The sequence below is a fragment of the Haplochromis burtoni genome, unplaced genomic scaffold, assembly GCF_018398535.1.
Source record: "Haplochromis burtoni strain Fernald_Lab_line unplaced genomic scaffold, NCSU_Asbu1 Contig_31, whole genome shotgun sequence".
In the NCBI taxonomy this organism is placed as follows: domain Eukaryota; kingdom Metazoa; phylum Chordata; class Actinopteri; order Cichliformes; family Cichlidae; genus Haplochromis; species Haplochromis burtoni.
In genome coordinates this window covers 2,282,365-2,305,867 of record NW_024582392.1, presented here as the reverse complement: position 1 = coordinate 2,305,867, position 23,503 = coordinate 2,282,365, and the positions used below count along the sequence as shown (strand labels likewise).

General features: G+C 41.2%; 1 protein-coding gene across 14 annotated transcripts in view; it reads right to left on the bottom strand.

Annotated features, from left to right (window-relative positions):
* The window catches only part of hspg2 (heparan sulfate proteoglycan 2), a 94,974-nt gene that overhangs the window by 33,743 nt on the left and 37,728 nt on the right, over positions 1-23,503 (bottom strand). For 7 of the 14 annotated variants that reach the window (XM_042219318.1, XM_042219319.1, XM_042219324.1 and 4 more), the window contains 38 exons: positions 21,290-21,396; positions 21,078-21,136; positions 20,612-20,784; positions 20,449-20,487; positions 19,304-19,429; positions 18,967-19,158; positions 18,768-18,887; positions 17,576-17,707; positions 17,075-17,219; positions 16,349-16,506; positions 16,085-16,225; positions 15,785-15,948; positions 15,531-15,710; positions 15,141-15,337; positions 14,685-14,832; positions 14,072-14,199; positions 13,758-13,844; positions 13,485-13,543; positions 13,166-13,233; positions 12,862-13,002; positions 12,515-12,688; positions 11,438-11,617; positions 11,230-11,348; positions 11,015-11,126; positions 10,253-10,366; positions 9,945-10,072; positions 9,744-9,830; positions 5,243-5,310; positions 5,052-5,113; positions 4,803-4,943; positions 3,816-4,007; positions 3,431-3,469; positions 2,834-2,938; positions 2,048-2,326; positions 1,893-1,946; positions 1,166-1,249; positions 339-431; positions 163-252 (listed from right to left, as the gene is read on the bottom strand). In XM_042219318.1, the coding sequence (XP_042075252.1) occupies positions 163-252; positions 339-431; positions 1,166-1,249; positions 1,893-1,946; positions 2,048-2,326; positions 2,834-2,938; positions 3,431-3,469; positions 3,816-4,007; positions 4,803-4,943; positions 5,052-5,113; positions 5,243-5,310; positions 9,744-9,830; positions 9,945-10,072; positions 10,253-10,366; positions 11,015-11,126; positions 11,230-11,348; positions 11,438-11,617; positions 12,515-12,688; positions 12,862-13,002; positions 13,166-13,233; positions 13,485-13,543; positions 13,758-13,844; positions 14,072-14,199; positions 14,685-14,832; positions 15,141-15,337; positions 15,531-15,710; positions 15,785-15,948; positions 16,085-16,225; positions 16,349-16,506; positions 17,075-17,219; positions 17,576-17,707; positions 18,768-18,887; positions 18,967-19,158; positions 19,304-19,429; positions 20,449-20,487; positions 20,612-20,784; positions 21,078-21,136; positions 21,290-21,396 (4,685 nt within the window). The remainder of the gene's footprint in view (positions 1-162; positions 253-338; positions 432-1,165; positions 1,250-1,892; positions 1,947-2,047; positions 2,327-2,833; positions 2,939-3,430; positions 3,470-3,815; positions 4,008-4,802; positions 4,944-5,051; positions 5,114-5,242; positions 5,311-9,743; positions 9,831-9,944; positions 10,073-10,252; positions 10,367-11,014; positions 11,127-11,229; positions 11,349-11,437; positions 11,618-12,514; positions 12,689-12,861; positions 13,003-13,165; positions 13,234-13,484; positions 13,544-13,757; positions 13,845-14,071; positions 14,200-14,684; positions 14,833-15,140; positions 15,338-15,530; positions 15,711-15,784; positions 15,949-16,084; positions 16,226-16,348; positions 16,507-17,074; positions 17,220-17,575; positions 17,708-18,767; positions 18,888-18,966; positions 19,159-19,303; positions 19,430-20,448; positions 20,488-20,611; positions 20,785-21,077; positions 21,137-21,289; positions 21,397-23,503) is intronic. The other 7 variants (XM_005918879.2, XM_014332554.2, XM_014332553.2 and 4 more) reach the window with 6 other exon arrangements.

Genomic DNA, 23,503 nt, shown 5'->3' with positions numbered 1-23,503 from the left:
TGGTTTCACTTCAACAAGCCTAAAATTTTCTGTAGTTTTTATCTCTATCTATATATATATAACACAGGTCTATAGTAAAAATTAAAAATATATTTAAATTGGAAAAATCTAACTTGTAATTAAATTGGCTTATAAAATAACTTAACGCTATGAACCACTCACCTCTCTGAAGACGATCTCAAATGTATTCATCTCTCTGCCCTGTTGCCTCCGCTGCCAAGGCTGACGGGCTACCAAGGTGATGTCATTACCCTGAAGGAAAAACACAAGCAGGTGAGCAAATCCTCCTAATGCATATAACAATGGTAGAAATCAGCAAACTTCCCAGAGATACTCACAATAATCTGAACGTCAGCATCATCAAGGAGCGTTCCTCTCGGACCAGCCACATAGGAAATGGTATATTTAAGTTTTCCACCATAGGACCCCACCTAAAGCGTGAAATTTAATGTCAGGTTAATGAGTGCTGCAGTTCTCAAGATAAAAGAGAAATGTGAAACACATTGGTGGCTGCTGAAAGTGAGTTTTTACTGACAACAAGTCCTTTGATAGGAGGATATAAAGGTGTAAACTGATTTTTTTCCAACATGTGAGCATCTTTACATTTTGCAGAGTTGTAAATACATGTAAAAGTGCATTCCCTGAATTTTATCCATGGGAAGGATGTCTAATGGCTTCTGTGATTGTGAAGGTTATTTTTTCCAAGGCCATTAATAAAGAAAGATACCATCAACTTGCTTTATGTATGCTTTTGAAGCCGGAGGCCATAGCAAAGAATGAAAGTCATGACATTGCTGCATCTGCTGCTTTTGTCTCATGTGAGACGTATACTGCCACGCATGTTTTCATCACTTCATCACTTAATTAAGAGAAAATCTAATAACATGATCTCTGACCTTTGCATTACATCTCACTTTACAAAAAGCCAAGCAGTTAAAACTCCAATCATAACATGGCAAAAAGCCCTCACATTTTAATACACAGGAGGAATGTAGGACAGGAAATCAAGAAGCTACACTGAAGGGAAAGGGTGGGGGACAACTGGAAAAGTATGGGCATAGGTTTTGTGGACAGGTATGTAGGAATGCTTGAGGATAATAGGAGTGCAATATTTTATGTGACCTCTAAGGGGATGACCAGGAGCGAGCCACGTTTTCACAATTACCTTATCCCCTGTGAACTGCCCTGGAAGCTGCCAGTAGAGCAGACCATCCTGGTGCAAGTTGAAACCTTTGTAGACCAGAAAGTACTGAGAGGCAAAGGAGGAAGGAGAATAAGCCACAGGAAGCGAGCGAGAGTTAAGCAGCAAGATGAAATCACAAGCTAGCAAGCAAGAATTCCAGAAAGTATGCCTGGGAAGTATCGGGGACAAACATAACATGTAACTAAACACTTTGAAGTAGATGTTTTCACGTAGGAGTGTTATTGCTGCCAATCGATAACAGCAGAGCACTTGCACTGTGCCTTGCCTGACAACTAAAACAGCAACTTGCACAGTCAGTAATACGGCAATGACAGCTTAACAAGTGCCTCAATTAGATGGGGATCTAAACCAGACAACAGCATAATGACAGGCCATTATAAAAACCAGTGTTAAGTGGAGAATTACAGTGCACACTGTGACAGCAATGAGTGGGAGTGATTTGCTTAACAACAAAAAATACCTCCATTCCAATTAATCACTAGAATTAAGTCAACTACCCATTCTCTAGTGTTTATGAACTACATGCATTATATTCAGCATTAATGTCACAAATTATAATTAAGTTTTATTTTAAATATCTGGAAAAAAACAACCCTCGACAAATAAAAAAAGAAAGTTGTTAATTAACTTTAAAGGATTAAGATTATAATGTACATGAAGTTAGTCACTCAGTCATTCCACTATCTACCTTGCTGGTCCCACCAGTCGTACTATAAGTCTTGCTCACTGTGTTCTTGCTCTGCTGATTCACGGGAGAACCAGGCCCCAAAAAGAAATGCAAGACATCAGCAAAAGGGTTGCGAAAAATAAACGAAACCTCTTGCAATCACTGACAGAGTGTACCTGGAGATGAGGAGCATGTCCTGGGGAGTAAGGTTGGGGTCGAGTTGGTCTAACTGAAGCGATACCAGATGGGGGGGGTGGGGGACTAGGGTTGCGCAAAGACCAGCGAGAATGAGAGGAAGACGAAGAGGAAGTCGAGACTCGGGAAGTATAGGGAGAAGAGTACGGAGGAAAGGAGGAGGATTTATAGGAGGGAAAAAATGGAGGAGAACCAGCTTGCCCATTGGAGAAATTAGAGAGAAGTGCCCAGACTTCATCATCCAGCTCTCTGACAGCACCCTGAGGGGAAAGTGGTGTACCAGAGACAGGTAATAGGTAACCTGATATATACCCACTCCAAGAGAAGGGGGGCCTACCATGGAAAACTTGCTTGACCATCAATAAAAGTGACAAAGTTTATTTAGAGACACCAGGTTATGCAGGCAATCAGTTTTTATATAGTTACTGTAGATGCTGCCCATGATAGGCTCATTCTATTATTTCCACTCAAACAATGTAGTCACACCAACAAAACACTTAAAAAGTTCTTTCACGTAAGAAACTACGATTTTGCTATTCATGCCAGAGTTCTCTATAACTCACTCACATGCACACACGCTCATATCTGATGATGTGCTTCTGCTCAGTCCCACTTCATCAAACCCAAGTGTTCATGCTGCTACATCTAATAACCAAGATGATGATGTTACTTCTATAGATGTCCACAAAAACACTGTGCATCACTTATTCTTGTTAGACAAACGAGTTTTACATTCTCCGATCTACAGTGCAGGTCACACCAAATACCTGACTAGCTCTTTTGGTTCTGTGGGTGTCTTTACGCTGAGTGGCCATTAGGTTCCAGATGGAAGCATCCTTCCTTAGCTGCTCCTCTGGCAAATATGAATCACTCTATTGATGTGGATAAAGTAAGCTCTTTGATCACTTTGCTCACCACTGAGCTGATGGTATTTGCAAGTGTTATGGCAGTGTTATTCCAGTAAAAGTTAAAGTTTATGAAGCTCTTTAATGCACCATTAATGATCAATCCACAGGGCTTATATCATGTGAAGCAGAAAGCGATGTGGAATATGGACTTTGATAAAAGTGGGTAACTCTAAGGGGCCTTTGTTTGCCACCTTCAGCTGCAAAATGCATGCACAGCTGTAAAAATGGCATGCATCTAATAAATAACTGTGCCAGTATAGATAAATGATCACAGAACTTTTCAGTGCATATTCACGATATATGCATAACATGATAATTATTATTATTGTACATCAACCAGCGTATTTCAAATGCAGTACAGTTACTTGAAACATGCCAGATAACACTGCACTTCAGAAAAAAATCACCAGATTTTATATGATCTAACAGCAATCACAACATACAACAACTGTATACCTGATCTTTTCGTTTCACACGAGCAAAATGAGAATTTTTCTATAGAGCGTGGGGAGGGAGACAAACACAAAGAACAAGCTACATTATGTGAGTCGTCACTGGGGCCATCAAATCTATACAAATTATTTTGCCAATATAAATGCTGTTCAGATTTAAAAGATGAAACCACTGCAGGAATGAAGGAAAAGAAATCACGCAAAGATTGATAAACAAGTTCACTCTAAAAGGACTGGCTGAAGCTTGAAGTAAGAAAAAGCAGCAAAAGGGAGAAAATAGTTGAGTAGGATGGTCTAGTTGTTTCTGATGTGTGCTGCTGAGCATGTTTATATGCAGCATGGGGGTGTTTTAACTGTTGTATCTGTGGTATATTCTTTTTAATACTGACCTTATCACCCTGGTAAACTCCTGGAAGCTGCCAGTAGTGAGGCTCCTGTCCCAGGTAGTCAAAGTTACTGTAGGACAGCTGAGTGCCTTCATTGGAAATCTCTACAGTGAAACCAGTGGAAATGCGACTGGTGCGCTGACGGTTGACCAGAGCGAATCCCTGGAAGTTCCCTGGAGAAAAGACTGAGGACACCTACAAAGCAAATTTAAGTATACAAGCCACTAAATAATGCAGTACCACTTAAAAAACATTAATAAATAAGGTGCTTAAAAGAAAAATATTTTGCATTTCCTCATTTTTTAATCGCAAAGTTTTAAAGTGATAAAAGATGCTCCTATTAAACATTCCCACAGACAAGTAATCTCTTTGATCCAAATGCTCAGAGTTCAGACGGTTTTAAACGCTCCACTTCAAACACATTTTTACACTTTCAGATCAGCGAAAGTTGATACCCCTAATATGGTGATGTCATATTCTCATATTCTGGCTGTGAGCACAGAACACCCTTCCACCTTGTGCTGAAATCTTTCATTTCCAAGAGGCAGAAAATCAGAAAAAAAAACTTTGCTAAAAGGAAGGGAGAAGCAGACTAACAGGCTTGATACAGACTGCATGAGACTTGAAGGTCTTCTTGCACATGAATAATGAAAGTGCAGGGTTTAATAGAGACCCACTACAAAAGATACATTAAAAAAGGTACCAAAGAAGAAAGCAAAATGGGGGAAGTTGCAATAATGAAAAAAAACAGGAACCTTTCTGTCACTCAATTGTTTATTTGTTACTTAATTACTTTGGTGTAGTATGAATGACTACAGCGGAGGTCTTTATCAGCAGGAAACACTGTAAAACTTATGATAATACAGTTAAAAGTCCAAGATTTATGCCCTCCATCACATTTTCTAACGCTGCCCAGTAGGCCATATTGGAGTCTTTGCTGGGCCTTGACCCTATCTGTTTTTGTATTTTTACTATTATTTAAAGTCTTACCAGATCTCTGTAGTAGGTTGAGCTGGAGCACTGCTGAGTGACACCCATACAGAAGCAGGACAGGCAGCCATCTTTGTTTTCTTGGCTCAGATGGAAGGCCCCAGTCTTACAGGTGGAGCAATACTGGCCTTCAACGTTCATCTACACCAGCATCAGAGGAAAAAGATACAAGCAGCCCATGCTATAATATTCAGAAGGTGAAAATACCTAAGGAATTAATGCAAACATGAAGTGACGGTGTCTGATCACCTTGCAGTTGCACACACCACTATTGCAGCTTTCATGCCCTCTTTGGTCACAGTTATAGCACTCTGTCACACGGCAGAAAGGTAGAAGATTACAGTAAGTTCTGTATTGAATAGTATCTTTGCAACTTGTATTTTCCTTATAAAAATAAGGCACAGATTTGTTATTTTTCTAGATCAAAATACTGAATTTACCATCACGTCCATTGCCAACTTTACAGCTCTGTCCAAGCATTGGATTACCAGTGTATCCTGGAGCACATCTGAAATAAAAATAGATAGTTAAAGTAAATATTTCCAGTCAAGAAGGATGCAAAAAGTATTAACCTGAAGAACAATGGGGCAGGAAGCTGGGAAGCCTGCTAGAAGAGATAAATTTGATGAATAATGTCCTTTAAGGCATCTTCTTGACCCAAACCAGACCTCAGCGAGAAACAAAGGACTGAGTGACTCAGACAAGAAACACATGTACCATTCTGTTACTCCATTCAGCAAGTATACGCATCTACACAGACAGCTAGCATTACATCAACATGAACCAAATCACCCAGCTTTTCCGCTGTATACTAACAGGTTTTAAACACTGCCTGCACTGGAGATGGATGAAGCACAGCCTCTGATAAAACTTTCAACATGTCTCAGATGTTGATCCCATCTCTCACAGGAGTGTTGTACAGCTGAAAATGAGAAATCTCTTTTTCAAATGAACAGAAACACTACAATTTATAGAAAACCAGAAAAAAATGATCAAGATGAAAACAATTATTAATCTAAACTCATGTGACAACAAAGAAAGCAGAGGTAGGAATAGTAGCTACTAGGAATAGATAAAAGAGAAGATGCTAAGGCAGAAGAAAGTGATCATTTTTGATAGTGTGACAAAGAAAAGCAAAGCACCATCAGCTCAAGCATACATTGGCACTGTCACCCAGCTCATCCAAACCCGATTTGTGCAGGGACGACTGCTGTCAGTCTTACCTCACCTATCCTCTGGCAGGTCCATAGGTCAACAGCCAAGAAAGCAGACTTCCATGCTATAAACTTGTTTTCAGAAACACTATTCAAACTGTCTACTGGGACTTCAAGAACTTTCCAAAAGGAGTTAACTTAATCTTGTTTTACAGACATCATAATAACAAAAATCAACATACAGTACATCGAAATTGTCATACTGAAAGAACATCATATGGAAATTATAAAAATATAAAACGCAAAGCACAATCTCCAAAAGCAGAAAGCAACACTCATTTTTTTACATGACAATATTAAAATTTTGCCCTTGGATTCTTTTTTTTATGTCCAAAGCCTTGGACTGCAGAGGAACATTTAGGGGTCAAATTTGAGGTAGCATGCCCATAATGAAGTGAACAAAGTACACATATGAAAGGTTCACATGCTAAGCAATCTCTTCATAGCGGAATTGTGTGCAATAGTTCTGACAGTACTTTGCCACATAATACACTTAAAAATATGTAAGCATCTGCATTAAAGACTAAAGGAATAATACACTAAAGGTATCAAATGCAGGACTTGTTGGTTACTGTTTGCAAAAAACCCAAAAAGAACAAAGCAAAAACAAAGCATTGTCCCTTTAAAATCGGCCCCTCTTTATGACTCGAGTAAGAGGGAGAGGAATTTTGCTTCAAGCTGTCCCCTGTGGTCTCTGCTCTGTGTGAGCAGCACAGCTCAGCCGTCAAACACACACAGAGAGCAGAGGACAGAACATTTTTAAAGATATCCACTGTGACTAACCTGCAATTTGTTTTTGGTTTGGGATAAAAGTTGCAGCTTAGAAATGTAGCAAACACAGCAGAATAAGAGGGGAGAGAAGAAATGACAAAAAATGGTTGGGTTTCTGCAGAGGAAAACATCCCCTCCAAACACTTTTGTATTAGTCTATACTGTAAACGCATAGTATACCTTTAATAAATTAAAAGTCACTGTAAAATACTGTAAGTACTGTAATATTTGTGCCTTCATTATATTCCATTGATATGATTGTAGTATATATAAATAGGACCAAGATCAGAGAAATAAAAAAAATAACTGAAAAAAAGTTATACAACAACAACATATTTTCTAGTCATCAGGGATAATTTTGATGGGAATGGCCAGCTTTCCCAAGACAATATGTAGAGAACCTTCTTGATTCCTGCTCTGCTTAGCAGATTTAGAATCTCCATTTAGAAGCCTCAGCAGGTCCAAAACTCCAGATTCAAAATATTTTTTCTTTTTATGTTGGTGTTTTTTAGTGTTTTTCTTCCTAGGAACAGCCTTGGATTTAGTGGGACTTGATGTCCTTTTTATCGTTATGTTCGACTTCTTCTTTGGAGAGGTAGCGTTGATTTGAGCAAGAGTTGTCCTTCTTACTGTTGTTTTAGGTTTCTTGGCTGTAGTAGCCTTAACAGTCTTTGTGGCTGTCACTGTGACCTTGGTTGAATTTTTCGTTTTGTGAGAGGGCAACTTATGAGCAAACTTGCGTTCAGTCTTTTTCTTATCTGGGTTAGAGCTACCTTTGTGAGGCTTTGGCAATTTCTTTGAATCATCTTCTGAAGTTTTCACACTCTCCGGAGCCTTCTTTGTTGCATCTGCTATCACTGTCTTTTTACGGCCATTGTTTATGTTAAGTAGAGCTGGATCCTTTTTATTGGCCCGATCAGACTGTTTTTGCAGCTGAGGGATTTTAGCAGGCTTTGAGTTGTGAGGTGGTGGGTCCACTTGAAATTTTGTGATTGTTGCCTCTTCTTTAACTTCCTTTAGTTTTGTTTGCCTTGGCTGTGAATTATGTTTTGGTGTCACAGCAGCCCTCCTTCCCTCCGGCTTTTTTGTTTGAGGCTTCACTACAGTTTGAGGTGTAGACTCTGAGTTAGTGTTAGGTTTACTTTGGCTGGTCTTCAACCTGACTGTTGATCTTGCTGAAGACTGATTTTTGAATGACCTATTGACTGATTGGAGGTTTGTTGTGTTTTTCACTGATTGGACTTTTCTATCTGTCTTAGGAGCAGATTTGTGTTTGTTTGAGAGGAGACCTGGAGTCGGTATGCTTTTGGGAACAGTGGCTTTACTAGTGAGAGACATTTTAGTAGGTATAACTCTGACCTGAGGCTGAGGTGTTGAGTGCAATGGGACCGCAATGACAGTTGTGAGTGAAGGCAGAACCCTTTTTTCTTGGAGTGAACGGGAAATGTGTCTTGTACGTTTCATCTTGTTCATCTCCTGAGCCAGGGCTGTGAAACCATCTATTAGGATCTCTAACCGCCCCTCTAGTCTGCTCAGACGAGCCTCCATTTCTGTGTAGCTCTTTTCCAGCTCGCTAACTTTCTTGTTCTTCTCTGAGGCTGTCTGCAGACTGATAACGTCTTTCAGCTGGGAGCTGAGAAGACTCTGCTGTTTCTCCATACTATGAATGCTGTCCTTCATATCAAGCGTGTTGCTTTCCAACATGGTCAGTCGTCGGTTAAAGGAGTTCAGGTGAAGCCGGAGAAGTTGCTGGAAGCTTGACTGTCTGCGCTCTGGGCTTGGAGTGAAGCGTGGTGGGAGTCTGGACACTAACTTTTTGGGGGTGACTGAAACAACGCCCACCCCAATTATTTTTGTTGATTGAGTTCTGTGATGCTGTGATGCAGTAGACAATAAAGCCCTAGTAGGGATAATAGTAGTAACAGGCCTAGGATTTTCACTGTCATCATCTCCACTGCCGTTTAGTTCTAATTCTTTATCCCAGTTGAAATTGAATATTGTTTCAGGTCCACATCCCATAGGCAGGGAGCCCTCTGTGTGCTTCTCCAGGAATGGGTCCCCACAACTGTCTGCAGATGGCATCTCTTCTCTTAATATCAAAATAGCAAAATCAGGCAGGGATACAGGCAGGGACTTCATATCATAGTAAATGAAAAGATGCGCTGTGTACCCAAGTCACCTTTTCATCTTTGCCACTGGGGTGGCAAAGATTCATTAGCCAGACAGTCCACATAAATGCCACATCTACATTTATGACCAAAACAACTGATATGTGCAGAAATCACATTAGCCAGCACCTACAATGTGTTTCTACCAGCCAAGCAAAAAGGTGAAGCAGAAGGCAACCTTTGAAAAAGGCTTCTGGAGATAATGTAAAAGGAGAAGAAAGCAAAAGTAAGATATACAGAGAAAAAAAAGTCTATTTCCAAACTGTTAGTTCTCCTTCAGCATATTTCTTTTCTATAAAAAAAAAAATCTAATCTGACTGATGGCATCCTCGTTACCAACGAAGGGAACTGAGCCAACAACAAAGACACAGCATTGTGCCACAGGAGAAATAACCTTAGTGGTCTGTGTCGCATGTGGGACGAAGAAAACTACTAGTAGCAGCAGAAATAACTTCACAATCTGCAAATCAAAACACCCACAATACAACACTGAGAACCACCAGCAGCTCTGTGAGGACACAGTACAAAACCTTAAAGATATATTAGAGATCCCATCCCTCCTTTGATATACTTCAGCTACAAAAACCATGAAAAAAAGGGAAATTTGAACCACAGACATGCTTATATCCCACTCCTGTGAATGAAATCAGTCTGTGCTACTGCCAGCCCCTGGAAACCTTTCTGCCGGCCAGCCAGGTAACCCCAAACACTGAGCAGTGCTTAGACAACCCTGAGAGGAAGACAAAGAGAAAAATAGAGGGATGAGAAATAGAAGAGGAGCAACGTACCTTTCACAGCGTCGGCCAGTGAATCCAAGAGGACAGTTGTCACAGGTCGGCTGGCCGTCAGAATCCAGATAGCAGGTCGTGGAGAATCTGTTTGAAAAAACAGAGATGACGATTGAGAATGATCCTGCCCTGCACACAGTTTACTTTAGCATGAAAAAGAACAAAAAAGTAAACTGAAAATCATTTCTGACATAAACTTACTGGTTATTAGAAGAGATTCCAGGGCAGGAGCAGGGCTTACAGGCCTGAGCACCACCCGTGACTGGGTCTCCATAGAAACCATTTTGACAGCGCTCACATCTTGAGCCAGCAGTGTTATGGAGACATTGCTTTAAGTCAGGAAACACATAAAAAAGGGGTGTGATCCATGGAACAGTTGAAGATATGGCACTTAGGTAGCCACATGTTGGGATTTGCCAAGAAATAATTTGCACATTCCGTGTCAGAGATCAAAGACGGCTCAGCACTGACAAAGGCTACAGAGAGGGGAAGAGTAGCACAGAACCTACCAGACACCTGCCGGTCTCCGGGTCACAGCTGCTGGCGTGACCGTTACAATCACACCTCCCACATGTGCCCAGGTAAAGCCCAGAGGTAGTCCGCGTGTACCCTTCGTCACATTCCTGCAGAATGGAAAAAAATGGAAAAGCACCTCAGGTGAGAGACAAGTGATGACAAACAGGAAAATGTCTTTGTTCCACTGCCGGAGCGAGACAGACTGCAATTATTGCCAAGCAGTATTATGGAAAAAATTAAGAGACTTTATTTCTAGCAAGCTTAGACACATCTGTGGTGCCTTTGCTTTCTTTCCTTTGTCAGAAGGACTTCAGTAAAATCGAAGGTTGCAAAGTTGCTCGTACCAATTCAAAACAGCAGTTTGAATTATCAGAAGATGGAGTTTGCAGTTTCACATAGAACGGATTACAGAAGCTTGAAGCTAAGCTAGCCTCAGATGAACAACCATCAATGTTTACATCCTGTTATTCTTGCTTTGATACATTAAACTGATTTAACTGGCAGCTGTAGTTCACATGAGGGAAAATATTTCCTGTGCAAAACTACATGTATAAATAATTATTGATTTATTTATAAAGAGACATTAGTGCAGATTTTTTTCATTTTCCATTACTTTAAAAACTCCAAAGCAAAAATGCCTCTTTCTGTACAACTAATAACAATGAATAGAATCATATATCAATAATCATTAGTTGCAGCTATTAAGTTTTTGTCATCTCATCTAGAATAATCTAGACTACTCTCCTCATGTGTACCTGGCAAGATGGTCCTCTGTATCCTTGAGGGCAGGCGCACTCTTCCACCTCCAGAGCACGTTCATACCCAGTTGAGTGAGGAACAGCAATGTCCATCTGGATATCTGAGACACTAAATCACGCATAAAAAAGACATGTGAAGCAGTGTGATCCTCTCGGATTAATATGTGATTTGTGAAACTTTTCCACACTCTTTGAGGAACCTCCCAGCATACCTGCTCTCAGCCAAATTGTCGGCATAGCTGGCTCTGATCATGAAGACAGCAACGTCTGCCAGCGCCATCAGTAGGTGCTCACGAGTACACGGCTGTCCGTCAGCACGACGCCATTCAGACTGTCAGCCAGAGAAAAACAATTAAGTGAAAGTGAAATGTTGATGAGGATTTAGGTTTAGCTAAACTCCCAAAAAACACTGAAACACACCTCTCGGAAGGTCACAGTGACAATTTGTGGGACACGTGGGAGCGGTCTGGTTTGAGCGTAGTGTTCCAGGGAGATTCCATTGCCTTGGAGAACCACATCTGGCTGACCATCAATCATAAGAGAGCGCTGAAATGGTTCAAAGCTCACTGTGTAGCGAAGCTCTCCGCCATAAGCTGTCACCTGGTAGCAACATGTTGAAAACAAATACTCATTCGAATCAAATTAGTTTTATTCGTGTAGTGCCAAATCATAACATAGGTCATCTAAGAGCACTTTACATAGTAATATCAAGACATTACAATACAGAGGCAGCACGGTGGCACGGTGGTTAGCACCGTTGCCGCACAGCAAGAAGGTCCTGAGTTCAAATTCCAACATCAGGCCGGGGTCTTTCTGTGTGGAGTTTGCATGTTCTCCCCGTGTTTGCGTGGGTTCCCTCCGGGTACTCCGGCTTCCTCCCACCATCCAAAGACATGCAGCTTGTGGGGATAGGTTAATTGGATAATCCAAATTGTCACTAGGTGTGAATGTGTGAATGAATGTGAGTGCAAATGGTTGTCTGTCCCTGTGTGTTAGCCCTGTGACAGACTGGCGACCTGTCCAGGGTGTACCCCGCCTCTCGCCCTATGACAGCTGGGATAGGCTCCAGCGCCCCCCGCGACCCTGAAAAGGATAAGCGGAAGCGAATGGATGGATGGACAATACAGAGAGAAGCACAAATTTCCTTTGAGCAAGTGTTTGGAGACAGCTGAGAGACATCATCAGTTTTAAACAGAAAGAAACTCCCAGCAGAAACAGATTAATGAAGTATGGCCATCTGCTTTGAAAAGGTGAGCATTTCAACAAACTGAATAGTGGAAAGGTATTTAACCCCTCCGATACTGTGAGGGGAGTCACAAGACATCCTTGACTGGCTTTGACTCGAAGGTCCAAAAGAGCCTCAATGCATGGATAAAGGCAGCCTTCTTACTTGACAACATAGAAATCAGAAAACAGAAATCACCTTAAACATGCATGTTTTTTTCCTTGTTCCCTGCCTGCTACTCACTTGGTTGTTGTTTTGTTAGTTTTCCTCACCTTATCTCCCCTGAAGTTCTCAGGCAGGACCCAGTAGTAGATGTCATCAGGGAGACTCGAGAAGAAACGGTAGACAACTTCAGAGGAGCCCCTTTGTGAGATGCCTTCAGTGATAGTATTAGTGTTGGCACTATTGGAGAGGGAGAAGAGTTGCCCGTTTACGCCGCCCCGCACCTGAGAGATGCAGAAACAAGTCTGACTGAAGCGTTTGCACATTGCTTATAACTAGAAACAATCTAGAACCTGAAAAGATTTGCTGATACAGCATTAGTGAGCAAACACTGAGTGACATCATGGTGCCAAATATATGTGCTCCTTCTTTTTCCATTCAGAGCTTGGCAGCCCACCTGTTCTCTATTCCAAGTGGAGCTGGAACACTGTTTGGTGACGCCCATACAGAAACACTGTAGACAGCCTTCAGCGTTGGACCCTGATAGGTGGAAGAACCCAGGCTTGCACTCGTCACACAGAGCGCCTGCCACATTGTTCTGCAACGTAGGCAAAGGAGCAAATAAACAAACACAGTCACATATGTGGCCCATGTGCCTGTCAAGCCCTTCAATCCTTTGATAAAAAATGGCAGCAGAAAAACTCAGCCTTGCAGATTTATAACAACTGATGATTTAAATGTTTACCATACTGCAGCCATACCTTACAGCTGCATGGCCCGCTGCTGGAGCTGACAATTCCTCTCTCATCACACTTGGTAGATGGGTTTGCTGCAGGGACAGAGCAGTGGAAAGATCACATATGGAGAAGAAAGTCCACCTGGGAGGGTTCCAGCCACCCTGCATACCTAAGCCATGATCACACACTACAATCTACTGTAACCCCAGGGGGGAAAAACTGATGGGAATCATTGCACAAGATTTAGATCTTCTTGTGATCATACGGCTGGATAACTGACTAGTTCAACAAGCCAAACAATAATGTAAAGGCATTTGGATTTCTTTAATGTAAGTGTACTCACAGACAGGGACACATTTTCCATTAGGCAGAAGAGGGTTACCCTGATAACCAGGAGCACACCTGGAAAAAAAACCAGACAGAGATATAGTAGATATCAAAGTGTAGTTAATTTTAATTTTAAATACATTTGGCATATTTGAGAATATTGCACCATACAATACAACAGTCATTGTCGCAAACAGCCCCAAGAGAGTCGTACAGCTTAATTCATATCCGTACAGGTTCTTAATTACGCTCAGTGATAAGGTACAGGTAATGATATACGTTTCCTCACTTTTCACAGCGTCTTCCTGTATAGCCGGGCCTGCATGCGTCACATGTTGGCTGTTGGTCAATGTTCAGGAAGCAGGTGTCCGAGAACCTACAAGGTCCGCAGAAAGAATAATGAATCAAAATCTAGGAGCTGCAGTTTAATGAGTAGCATGTGAAATGCATAAAACAGTATTCTCGTATCTGAATGAGCTCAGCTTGAGTAGTGAGAAAGCTCCGTTTATTTACCAATGAAACCTTGTTTGAAGACTGTTTCCGCATGCATTAGTCTTCCATATTGTACTGTAGATGTGTTTGAGCATTTGTCTTTGACCTTACCGTCGTGATGTCTCAGTGTACGGGCAAGGGCAGGGCTTGCAGTCATCAGGGCGGCCTCGGCTTGGGTCGCCAAAGTAGCCAGAACGACACTTGTCGCACTGAGGGCCCTCTGTGTTGTGCTGGCAGCTCTGTGGTTAGGAGAACACACAGTCAATTCACTCACACAGATGTCACTCAAAGTATATTTAACATTTTTGAGAATATTTGGGGTTTTTCTATTGTTGAGAATTCAATGAGAAGAGTGATACCATTGTTAATGGCTCTACCAATAAACCAAGCATGCATGCAAGACTGGAATCATGGGGAAATTTGGGGTGTTTTTTATATCATAACTAGCAAGTTTGGGTTTTGCAGTGAATAATATGCTGGAACTGTTTCTTAGCCTTTTTGCTCCATTATGCATCCACCATGAAACCAACTTCTGACTATTTTCCTGTTTGAATCAAAAGGTGTTACTTGCATATGTGCTGGTAGTGAGGCTCTATAAGCCTTTAAAAAGGGCTAAACAACCTATTTTGTCCTGCTTTTGTTTTTTAACCTGGGCTAAACAAATCATCCTCTAATGCAGACACAATTGTCTGACTCATTATTTTTTTGTTTTCGGGGTTTTTACCAGACATTGTCCGCTGATTGGATCACAGGCAGTAGCATGTCCATTACAATTACAACCAGCACAGGTTCCCAGATACAAGCCACCAGGAACACGCTCGAAACCAGCAGAGCACATCTCACAAGACAGGCCTGTGTATCCAGGAGGACATCTGGGAAAGATTAAAATACAAATGATCAAGCATGGCTTTCATAATGAAACTATGATGAGGCAAATTACAACACTTTGCGGTAAATAAAAAACAGCTGACTGAAAAACTGACTTTTTGTTGTTCTTGTTGCATTAGACACAAAGGAGACTGAGATGAAACTATTATAAATAATCACCAAAGTATAAATATAAAATTAGCCCTTGCGATGAAATAATCAATTTATTACTGTATTGTGCTCTTTACACTACATGTGTACACACTGGAGAAACCCAACAGACTGGGCGTTTCCTCCTTCTCACTTAACGCACCTGCATTCTTCAACGTCCTTAGCATGACCCAAAACGCTGAACTCCACAGTCGTGGTATCCATGACAATGTCACTGAGTGCCACACTGACCATGTGGTTATCATAGTTGGTGCGGATGCTGATGCTTTCCAGGTTGGCCAAGGTCATCATCAGCTCATCTCGGGTCACAGAACGACCACTGGAGTGCTGCCAGTTGTCCTAAAAATTTAACAATTAGGTTAACTAACATAATGCATGTGGAAGTGCTTAATTCATCTTACTTTTGATCATTATTAGATTATTACTCCGTCATGACCTATAAAATCTTTCTACATTTTCAAAAACACATATAATCATTACATCATTACAAAGTTACCACAGGATTGTGCAGAATCTGAACCAGAGCCCTTACTTCAGTGAATCTGATCTCCTTTTGGTTGACCACATTGGGAGGGGTGCCATTGCCTCTGCGGTACACAAGCCTGCGCCCATTTCCAACCAGCGTCACATCTGGCTTCTCCACAGACTCGGACAATCCGCGTGCTAGTGTGTACCGCACCTTAAACTTCAATGATCCTCCATAGGAATCGATCTAAAACAAATGGAATGATTAACACGAATAAGCGTGGCCATTAAAATGAGACTTGTGAATTATTTTCTCCTTACTTTATTGCCCAGGAACTGGCGAGGCAAGGTCCAGAAGGAGTCGAGGTTAAGGAAACGACGTGAGAGGTCGACAAGCTGGAACTCTTCCATCTCCGGGTTAATAAGGAGCTGAGTGGAGGAGAGAGGAGGAGTACCAGGCCTCGATGGGTAGGTAACGTTCACTCCTGGAATTGACAAGTTCAGATTTATTTTATGTTAGCTCTTAATGTTAGGAATAAAAGTTTGAAAGGTATTTCAGCTGACAGTTTATCTGTTCTGTCAGCTTAAACCATACGCATATGGATTAAAAGCTTTTTTTGCCTTTGAAGTTTTCCTCCTCTGTGAACCGCAGACTGATATGGTTGCGATAACGTCCAGTGCTCTTGCAATTTTTAGAGATTCCACCGCAGAAGCAGGACAAACAGCGGCCATTCACGCTAAAGTGACCATCAGGACAGTTGCCTGGAAAGAACAAGTGGATATAACTTATCTACAGTTATCCTACAGTTTCCAAGGTACATAACTTAATGTTTGTTGTTAAAACTGTAGTCACGTTGACGCTGGGCCCAAGGGATGTGTCCGTACCTTGGTTTGGATTTGAAATAAGAGTTAACACTCCATCTGGGATGCCAAACACCAAGCCTTTAGCATTAATGGCCTCGCATGTGTACGCCCCCTGATCTGACTCCTTCACATCACGAATAATGAGGGTCCCACGGCCATTATCACTGGTCACGGTAATCCTGAGAATAGAGAAATAAAACACCATTGGAATAAGATAAAAAGCTTTCCTTTACATCTCACTGTTACAGTCTTAGAAAACATTGTTACACAAAAACCCATCAATTTTAAATGTAATTGCCCAAACCACACATGCAGTCGTCTACGCCTAGAGTGAACATTTCGAAACGGCAACATCTGGAGCTGGAGTACACCACAAATATTCAGGTAATTACAATCATGGGCCTAAAGATGAAGAGTCAAAGCTGAGACGATCAGCTACACTGTCAACAGCCTCCTCACCTGAAACTGTATCACAGAGGAAAATACCTTCACAGAGATTTTCAAATCTTCAGAGACTACTGCAGATGACGTCTAGCTTTTATCAGATACCAGATTGGAAACAGATTGACTAAAAAATAACATTAACAAACTCCAATTCATAGATATTTTAGGCCATTTTGACTGTGTTTTCTCCAAACTTTGAATTATCAGAGGTTAAGAGTTTCTGAATGTGTACACTAAATTAGGTTTGATTATAGACCTGATGAACAAAAAGCACAGAGGTGGTGAATTTCCTATCAAACCCACCTGTTGCTGGTAGGAATGTGTCCCCAGTTGAGTCTCCAGGTGATAATGGGTGTTGGCACTCCAACAGCTTGACAGGTGAATGTTACTGTGGCTCCCCGTGCAACCTGAACTGACTCTTCTGGGGGGCTTGTTACAGCAGGAGGGGCTGCGAGGAGTCAAAAAGGACAAAAAACCAAAAAATAAATGCACATTTACAAAACAGCTGGCATGTCACTGGAACACTGGAAGCTCATAAAGGCCGAGGAAGTCAAATTCTCTGCTATGGACAGACTATTTTCTTTTAGTTCAGGGATGGAGGGCTCACAAAAGCCCTGTGTTTCACTGAATACATATGAAAAGAGCCTGTTTCACAGAAAATTAGGCAAAGTGTACAAAGGAGGCAATATACAGAGTAGTGTCAGAGAAGTGATTTGCATGAAAATATGAAAGAAAGCAGTTGAATGTGTATGAGAATGAGTCTATTAACAGGCAGATGTGGACAGGCACTGGAGTGAGACTTACTGCAGCCATACTCATCGGAGCGGTCTTCACAGTCTGGCTCTTCATCACACTGGTAACTAGCTGGGATACATTTGTTATCACTCAGGCATTCAAACTGCTCAGGAGCACACCTGTCATCGGGGCCCTTGGAGGCTGCAGTGATGACAAGATGAAAAGTAATAGCAAATTTATATCCCTTCACAACATAAACAGCAGCTTTGAATCAAGGTCAGAAAGGCTCATAGCAATTGCTTAGCACCAGCAACCAATAACCTAAACTGAAACCAATCATTTTTAGCATTATGGGAAAGGTGCTGCCCCACCTCTTGCCCTATGGTAGCAGGGATAGGCTCCTTACCCTGAGTTGGATGCATGGATAGATGGATGAATGGGAAAGATGCTTTTTTGCAGAGTCAAATAAGAAGATAAATACCACTATTTCTGGATTTAATATATGAACCTGAAGGTGTTAATTGGCCTCACTCAACATAAAGACTGATAAAAGAAGGACACCTATCATGGATCTATCCTCCTATCCTTAATTAAATTATTTATTAATATGTACACACAAAAAAACGGTGATGGACTCTTTTTCTTCATCAAGGTCACATTCACAGTAAAGTGACTTATTCTCAGTGGCAATACATACATTTGTGGAAAGTTTCGGAGGCCTATGATTTGTTCCTTCTTTTTAAATAAGTGTGGTCATATTCACACGCAAGTATTTTCCTTTACTTAACCAGTTCTGGGATATGGCGGTGGGGGGTGGAGCCTATCCCAGCTGTCATAGGGCAAGCAGCAGGGTACACACTGGAGGGGCCACCAATCTGTCCCAGGGCTCAACCATAGAGACAGAAAATCGTTCACACCTACAGCTAGTTTAAAATAACCAATTAACCTAACCCCATGCATGTCTTTGGACTGTGCGAAGAAGACTGAGTGTCTGGAAATAGCTCATGAAAATACAAATGTCACACAAAACACCCCAGGTGGAATTTGCACCCAGAACCTTCGCACTGAGGAGACAGCGCTAACCACTGCACTATCATTCCACCCACACAATTATTTGAAATAATAAGATGACTTAACAAATCCAAAATTAGATTTAATATTGTTGTTTAAATTTAAGAGACGGACATCAGAGAGGTAAGGGAGCTTTACTTATTCCTTTAAGACAGATTTTTACTGTCTCACAAAAGAAACGGAGACTTACGGCAGTCGGTTTCATCTGAGTTATCCTCACAGTCATTATCTCCATCGCAGCGCCAAAGTTTGAGTGCACAGCGACCGTTTTTACACTTGAACTCATTGGGTTCACAGGGAGATGGAGTACCTGCAAAAAAGGCAAGAGGCTGATTAGGGATCATGTTGCTCTCTGGGACTGTTCACATGTACAGGGCTGCGTTACTCACCACATCTAAACTCGTCGCTTCCATCTGGGCAGTCCCGCTGACCGTCACAGATATAGTCACGAGGTATACACTCTCCAGTCTGACATGTAGCCTGATCCACTCTGCAGGGTCCAGGTTGGCCGGGGGGACGCACTACCTTCTGGGTTGTATCAACTGTGGTGGCAGGGGTTGTGATGATCGGAATAATCGGCCCTATTGAGTGTGACACAACTCTTTCATTAGGCCTATGCAAAGATGTACACAGGTGCTAATTACTGTCTCACACATCAAACAGCCATTACTCCAGCATATAACTGATCATGTTAAACTGCCAACCAGTCACAATGAGGCCACTCACCACAATTGAGCTCATCACTCATGTCTCTGCAGTCTTGTCGGTTGTCACACAGGTATTCCATTAGGATACATGTCCCATCACCACACCTGTGCTCATCTGGCATGCAGGGTCTCACACTGGGGGTTACTGTTAGAGATGCAGAGGGGAAGCAGGGGGAGGGGGATGTTGAAGGATCAAAGACATGCATGCGTTGACTATGGTACAGCCAAAAAACTACCTAACGTCATATTAAAACACAATTAACAATTTTTTTTTTTTTAATTTCATTTAATTTTTTAAAAAAACTTCTCCTGGAACTCTACTGCAGAAAGAACAACTCAGAAGTGTTGAAAATATTACCAAAATCTGAAAGCTCGTGATAATTAGGGAGCTTTTCAAGAACATTACAAGATTTTCATTAGTGTTTGTGTTCTGGTAACCATAAAATATACCATAGGTTCAAACCAACATGGCAGCTATACTATAACACATTAGACAGATTACATTAGACGGGCAAGACAACACTGGACAGACTATACTGAAGAACACAAAAAAAGAGATTGACACAAACTAAATGACAAAGAGTAGATTAGACATGGCTAGATGGATACAAAAAAATAGAACAGACATATTTGATACACAATAAGAAATAAATACAAGACTGGACAAGAAAGGCTTAATAACGCACAAATAAAGACTGGATTGAACAAACACTACACTACAGTGAACACAGGCTACAAATACTTTGTAAGAATAGATTCGACACACAGACACACAAAGACAGCAAAACGAGACAGACAGATGAATGACAATGCTGTCACCTGAATAAACAAATAAAAGATAAAGTCACCATTTAACTCTATTAGTTGCCATGTCTGTATAGAGAGTTTTGTGGAATTGATGGCAAAAAAATTTAAAAAGCTGCATTCCTAATCACACTCATGCCATGCAAATATACTTTATACTCATTGGGCACTATTGGACTTCAAAGACTAAACTCAGAAGTAGACTCAAAGTCTGCTTCACACTTCTGTGCTTCCATGCAAAACATTCCTCAGACAACGGGACTTGTACACATCAAATTAAAGACACAAATGCTCAACTGTTCTTTCTAAATGCACTACAGTTTCTAACTCACCATGCAACAGGCATGGCAAAATACAAACCTGGGTCTGCTACATGCTCCGCTGAAGGCAAAGGTTCAGCTATAAACCAGAGGGAAATGTTAAGGTAACTGCCTACCCCGCTGGTAAATCTTCATCTGCTGTAAGTATACAGCAAACTCTTGGGTAACAGTGGCACCTATTTCAGTACTTCTTGAGGTCTTACCTACTCCAAGCCGTCTGAACTGAAAGCCCTGGACCGAAGTGCTGTAGGAAGCAATTGCTCCTTCCTTCACCACGTTGTACAGCACGCTGCGGATCTGTTCCTCATTGGCGTTGTATTCAGATCCCACATCTATTTCCACAAATACATCAACGCCATCCTCTCTTATCTCCTTTCTGCAAAGACCAAAAGAAGGCCAGCTGAGCCTACAGACTGTGTGGCATGCACCGCATATGTTAAACAATAAAGCTTGTTAAAAGCCTCCTCTTTGGCTGTCCTAGAAAGGACTTACTTATTGCTCCTGTATTACTGACTGAATGTCTACAATGCTGCTGGCCTACTGGCCTTGGGTAATACGGATAAACAAGAAGAAATATCACCTGGCAAGGTAAAAAATATCCAAACAACAAAATAAAGCTACTTTAAGTGTCACAAATAAATATTTAAATAATATTGTGTATGTTCTTACTTAACAAGGATCACACTGACTGTCTGGACACCTGGAATCTTGTTGTACTCTGACTCGAGCTGTGGAGGAAAAATAAATTTTTAGACACACAGTCACACATTCTTAAATTAGCAAAGTCATAAATAAAATGTCTTTCACCATATAAGGCAGTAACAGTCTTATGATACTGTACAAGAGCGCTATTTAGCACAGTTTATGAGAACAGGACATACCGTGTCCACCACTGCTTCAGTAAGCTCGATAAATTCACGAGAGAAGATTTCTTCGTATTCGGGACTGTAGACCAGGGAGGTGAAGTTGACAGAAGCTCTGTAATAAACTAGAAACACAAAGTGGGGAGAATTATCTGTTAGTTAAACTGCACATTAATATCCAACTATTGTCAGGTGTGCATGTTATAAGCTGCATTCAAGTCACTGTAGTCACGGTCACTGTGATGTGGGATACTGTTTGGAACTTCCTTTCCTCAGGAAAACCTCTGGTTAAATGTTTCAGGAGGTAAAAACTGAAAAGCACGACTGCGGCTTAAGTGAAAGCCACATACAAATTACAGCATCTATTTCTATATCTCAACTGTGACTGTGTCTGTGGCCAACAACCGACACACACTGACACAGTCACACTCCTCCACATACTGAAAAATAACCATTAAATTGTACTATCAACTATTCTGTGGGTCACAGACAAGGAACATAAATAATCTAACATTTTTAAGCATATTTAAATAGAGACACATGATAGAAATGAGTTACAAATACACATAATACTCGGGACATTCAATATAACAGGGCCAAAAGTTTGCTTCAGATCTCCTGACTGAATGCTGATGATATCACAGACTTGGAAGGTCAGTAGGAGTAAAGTCAGCATCAATACTGTGCCAGCAGCTGTGGAGGAAGAAGAAGATCCTCTGTGAATGACTCTAGAAGAAGGCCTCAACATTCCCTCCTCAAGTCATACATGCATGAGGCAGGAAGGCTGGAGAGCAGTGTAAGGGGTCAGAGGATTACCTCAATGGCCTACTTAGACTCCTTGTTCATGTAGTTCAGCAGCTAAAAACAGAACACTTTGCATTCAAATGTGTGGCAAACAGAAGCTGCAGTTAAATCGAGTTTTTATGCAATGCGAGCAAGTAGACATTTATTTAAATTAGGTTTTACAACATTGAGAACATAACAGACATTCCTGTGGTGATACCGTGCAAGGACTTTAGGGGTTTTCAAATAGCTTAAGAAAGCTTCATGTTAAAAGGTGAGAGCTTGCAGACTGAGATCCTGCAAACCATGTGCAATGTTTTCAGAAAATGATTCACAGTATATTCATATATTTTACAACAATAGCTTGTGATGATTACAGGAGAAACAAAAACAATAATGGCATCCGGATAGATAACAACAAAATTCTGTAGAAGCATCCAGCAAAGCAATTGTTCTTCACTTGTGGTAGATTATAGGAGCCACACTGTAAAATAATAGCTTCTGCCAGTACTTCACTGTAATTTAACAGGGAAATTAGCTGCATTAAAGGCTTTTGAAACATTCTCAAATTGTTGATATACCCTCTTGTACAAAACAACTATAATGTGCGACTCGTTTTGAGGGAAATATTCGCTATAATATTATGATTACAATGTCACAGGCTTAGCCATGAAACTTAAAATAGCCTGCGCCTGCGGGGTGCCCCATTCTCACACTCCTGCCAACACTTTGTTAGGATGGGCTTGCCAACCTCTGATTTTAGGCTGGTAGTGTGGATTTAGGGAGGAAGTCAATATTTGTACTGTTTCTTGCAGTGAGATGCTATTTGCCGTGCCAAAAGCAAAGAGTCATGTTCTAAGTAGGCATCTGCTCAGCCTCTAGTTAGAAACATACATGCCCAAATATGCATAAAACAATAAATCTGCTCACATACACACCTACTGTGTGCAGCCGCTATACCCAGTCTTGGTGTATATAATTTTCTTCACCCTTTCCTTGTTCTTTGGATAATTGCACATCACTAGACATTCACACTGGCAGCAGATGTACATCATGCTTAACAGGAGCTACCTAATTAAAAGTTATAGATTTCGTGTCTCACATAAAGGCTGTGCGGTCACTGTGTTTAAGAGCTTTCCTCACTTTATGCCGCTAAGTCCCATTTTCCTTCTACACATCGGTGTTACAACAAGACGTCCAACTCCTGGCGAGAAAAGCACCTTTTATGTCAAAGTAAATTGAGCATTGCCTAAGAAAACAGTAAGGGGAACAAGTAAGAACAGCACTGCAGGCTTTAGCACAACCTGGTGTGCTCGCTTTTCAGACTGCTACTATTAGATTTATAGGACCAATTGTTAGGCCTGAATATGGTCTCAGAAAACAAGCAACATCAAAGTTGCTCATCAAAGCGCCTCTTTTGACCCATATATAATCTAATCACTTGAGTGG